The 4,547-nt window shown below is 36.4% G+C and overlaps 1 protein-coding gene across 1 annotated transcript; it reads right to left on the minus strand.

The window, feature by feature from the left end:
• Positions 1 to 315: 315 nt before the first annotated feature.
• Positions 316 to 4,152, minus strand: LOC124161456 (piggyBac transposable element-derived protein 4-like). The gene is made up of 2 exons (XM_046537779.1): positions 3,064 to 4,152; positions 316 to 376 (listed from the first exon to the last, which is right to left on the minus strand). The coding sequence occupies exons 1-2, from the start codon at positions 4,083 to 4,085 to the stop codon at positions 316 to 318; spliced, it is 1,083 nt and encodes a 360-aa protein (XP_046393735.1). The 5' UTR covers positions 4,086 to 4,152.
• Positions 4,153 to 4,547: the final 395 nt, after the last annotated feature.

Below are 4,547 nucleotides of genomic sequence, written 5' to 3' on the forward strand. Positions count from 1 at the left end.
CATTTTCAAGCGTTTCGATGCGCTCTAACATAAACGGAAAAAACTAGGGATAATAAAGTCTCCAAAATATAATCCTATATCGACACGAGAAATTTAATTCTTGCTCCAAAGGTAGCAGCAAAATCGCCATTTACAAAGAAAGTATCCTCAGGAAAATTATGAAAATGAGTTAAGCTAAAATTAAAATATGGCTCTTTTAATTTTTTTAACAATTTGAATGAATTTTTAAGAAAATAACCAAAGGGCCAGCATTTAAGACGTGATGAAATTTTTTTCTTACCCTTTGGCGTGGCCAGTACACCGTCACAATCCGGATTATCCTGATTTTTCTGCAAGCTTTATGTCCTTCCGAGATGACCTCCGAGATGACTCGCCACTGAAGAGAGATAAATGATACAGATGTAGAATTCCCTCGTGGACTCGCATATACTCCGTGTAAGTGCACTGAAATTCACTAGGACACGAGTAATGACCTCATGTACAGCCGTGCTCAAATTCAATATTAGTGGTACATTAGGTGCATGTTTTTATCTTTGCACGAAAATTTGAAAAGGTGTTTCATTTCGATAGTGAGGCATAGTGAATCCAAGTCTAATTCTAATAAGGGGCCGTATTCTGTAACTCCAAACCGATCGGTGCAGCACCGATTCGTCGGGTGCGACGTCACACCGACTCCCGGTAAGAAGTCGTGCGATTCTGTACGAACCCGGTCGGTGCGGCACCGACGAGAGGACGGGAGATCATCGGTAGCCGTACCGACAGCAAAGAGGTGTCGGTACGGCCACCGACTAGTGGGTTTCATGAATTCCCCGGTGCGCATTGTACGTTTTATTTTGTTTTTACCTCATCACCGAGTAAATAATGAGGTTTTCTCCAATGTTATCTTTTTCTGCCCCCTCGAATACGCCTCTATAATTCACTGTGTCATCATCTATATTAATTACCTTGACAGAAATATAAGATAATGGTTAATAAACATGAGGTTTGCCACTATATAATGACTTTCTCTCATTCATGTTACCGCACTTTCACTCGCTTGTAATAGGCTTTATTTCTCTCTATCATCATTTATTTGCTCCTTTGACATAAAAAAGATATTTTTGATTAAATATGAGTTTTGCCGCAATGTTATCACTTTATATCACTCTGAATAGGCGACTGTTATTTCACTCAATCATCAATTTGGCGTTTCTCTCGGCATAGAAATAAGATCTTTTTATTTAAGTATGAAGTTTGCCACAACGGTATCAGTTTCTTTCATTTGTAACGGGCAACTATATTTCATTTCATCGTCAGCCATTGATTCCCTTGACGATATAAGAAGATATTTGTTAATAAGTATGAGGTTTACCGCAATATTATCATTTTCTCTCACTTGGAATGCGCAACTTAAACATATGTATTTCACCCAATCACAATTTATTTACTTCCTCGTCATTACACTTCTTTTAATTGCACCCAGCTCCATATTTTTATAACAATTTCCTAACTTGTTCCTCTAATATTACATTTGCATTTGAATCCTACGTTGACGTTCCATGGTATGCTATTTTCGTCTGCTACGGTGCCAATGGCATAACCTTCCGTTGATAGCATTTGTACGGAACTTACTTAATGACAACTATATTACCAAATCATGAATAAATAGCATTATACGGAACCAATATTTAAAAAAAAGAAACTACGATCTCAAGGATAGTTTCAATAATTCATTCCAGCAACAACAATCTCCATCACATACAAACTTTATTGTGATGTTGTAATATTGTTTCCTTCGATTCTGTAGGTACAGCATTACTACCACACATTATATAAGCATTGTTAACAACTTATCCAATATCGTTTATCTTAATCTAGCAATAAGTCGTAATTTCCGCAAATAAAAAGATTGAGAATGACGACAACAAACTGTGCCAATGAGTCTTCACTTGTTTTTACCCTTCTTTCATTGGTGGAGACACGTGAAACTTCGGATATATTCGGATTTTCCCTGTTTGGGAAGGAAGGGGAACCGTACCGACTGGTTTGAAACCGACGACCTTACAGAATCGCTGAAAGTGTCGTCGTCGGTGCGGAATCCGTTGTCGGTACGGTTTGATGTCCAGTCGGTGGGCTTGAAAGGGAAACCGACCGGTGCGGCACCGACGAAATACAGAATACGGCCCAAGAACACAAGGGAAATTGTTAAAATTAGTTAACTAAGTTATAGGAAAAATAGTGACGGCTATCCTGAGGGTAACTCATAATTGCGTTTTAGTGCTATCAATTAAGTGCAATAAAATTTTAATTCATTTTGTGAAAACAATCACATCTAAATTACAATCTAAATAAATGAAGGGAGTTCTTAATAAATCGATAATGTGGAGGGGAGCTCCACCGCTGGCATGGAATATCGAAAGTATATTTTGCTTATCAAATAAGTTTTCTTTAGAGTCGATATTTAAGCTTTCAATTTATCAATATTATCAGAAGAACATAGTCTTATTTCACATTTTTGTGCTTAAAAAATAAATAAAAAATATTTCAATAGATAAAATATTAATTGGTGGTATTTTAATTTAAAAGATAAGTTCTATTCCGAAAAAGGACTCATGGGAATTCTTTAACCCTTCCGCACTCGCGTCAAATTTTGGGACAAATATGCTCGCGTGGCGTCTGCTAGACGCCAATAGTGTACATTATAATATAATAGTTAATATTAAAATTAAATGCAACACACTACTTTTATGTTATTTATTTGCTCCTTTACAAGTTATAACATTGTAAATACAATAGTTTTTAACTTATTTAAGACATTTTAACCATCTTTTAGTAACTAAGCACATTTTTGATACATTGCTCTCAATTAAACCACATCACAGCAACAATTACATATTTTTATCCTTGCAAACAATACAAACGTATTCAGAATGCTCTAAACATATATAATGATCACAGGAAATGCACCTATATTTTGTCATTCGATTTTTTTTTCTGTCGCAAATGTAACATCTCTTTCTAGAATTCTCTTTTTTCTCCTTCGTTTTTTCCTCCGATTTCCTACGAATACTTTTGGAACTGCAAGTACTTGACTCATTATGTTCAGTTTCTTTGTCTTTCTCACTAATGGCTAAAGTTCTTTTTCTCAATTCCCTCGGTAAATTTACCACGTGACTACGTTTTTGCAGGTGCTCTTTAGTTAGTTCTTGCGCAAGGACTTTGATAAAATGCCTTCTTTTCAAAATTGCATGAGAACTCTCTTTGTTGTTTACAAGGTAAATAACCTGAGCATTTATTGCTGCCACATTGAGCATGGTATAAAATATAGTCATCGGCCACCTTTTGGTGTTTCTTGCTACTGAGTAAGTCGCGCATAATTTATCAACTACATCAACGCCAGATTTAGTTGCATTGTAAAATGTCACGATCTCTGGCTTATTCGAATTCCCTGTTGTTTCATCGATTGTGGAATCATGATGCATTGAAGATATTAAAATTACATTTTTTCGTGGCTTTGGTATGTATGATACCAATGTGCAATGCCTATCAAATCCAAAACGAGTTGTAAATGGTTCTCGACCGACAGGGGATGTAAAACTGGGTGGAAGCTGCCGTTTATTCTTCCTTACTGTTCCTACATACGTAAGGTTAGCTTTGAGTAGGTCTAAAACTAGCTCATAACTGGTAAACCAATTATCGGCGGTTATATTGCGACCACTGTGAGCAATCGGTCTAACCAACCTTTTTACAACATCATTGGCACTGTTACTAACGTAAAATGGGCCTTCCGGCTGCTTCCCAACGTATACTTCTAAGTTCCCTGTGTAAAATGTTTTAGAATCTGCTAGAGAAAATATCTTAATTCCATATTTTCCTGGTTTACTCGGGATGTATTGCCTAAATGCACATCTTCCTCTGAATTTTGATAGCATTTCATCAATAGTTACGTATTCTCCCAAAGAATAACTTTCACGGCAATTTTGAACAAATATATCAAAAACCTCTCTAACAGGTGCAAGCTTATCTAATAGCTTCCTATCGCTTCTAGTTGCTTTGTCATCAAACCGAAGGCTTTGTAAAATAAAGTGGAAGCGCTTACGAGACATCACCAATCGAAAAAATTCAACACCAGTTCCATCTGTAGACCACAAATCACTTGTATTTAGCTTACTATTTCTAAGGAAACCTGCCATATACAGTAATCCAAAGAAAGCTTTCAGTTCACTCAAATCGGTAAATTTACAATCTCTTTCCCTATCGTAACGATCTTTTTGGGATTCAATGAATTTATTAGTGTTTTCCAAAATAATAGCAAGCAGACTGTCGGTAAAAAAACATCTCCAACACTCGAGTACAGTCTTAGCGGTTGTAGCACTTTCTTTCACACGTGAATTCAGGTTTACAATATTATGACGACGAGTCCTTACAGTCACCACTGGTATTTGCAAAGCCCACTTCGTAGTTTTGTCTTTCCCAAAAACAAATTCTTTACCTGATTCTTCATCCTCTCGGTCACTTTCTTCCTCACTAGTAATTTCTTGCTCCGTATCCGTGTTTTGCAATTGTTC

This window comes from Ischnura elegans, chromosome 6 (assembly GCF_921293095.1).
Source record: "Ischnura elegans chromosome 6, ioIscEleg1.1, whole genome shotgun sequence".
Lineage (NCBI taxonomy): Eukaryota > Metazoa > Arthropoda > Insecta > Odonata > Coenagrionidae > Ischnura > Ischnura elegans.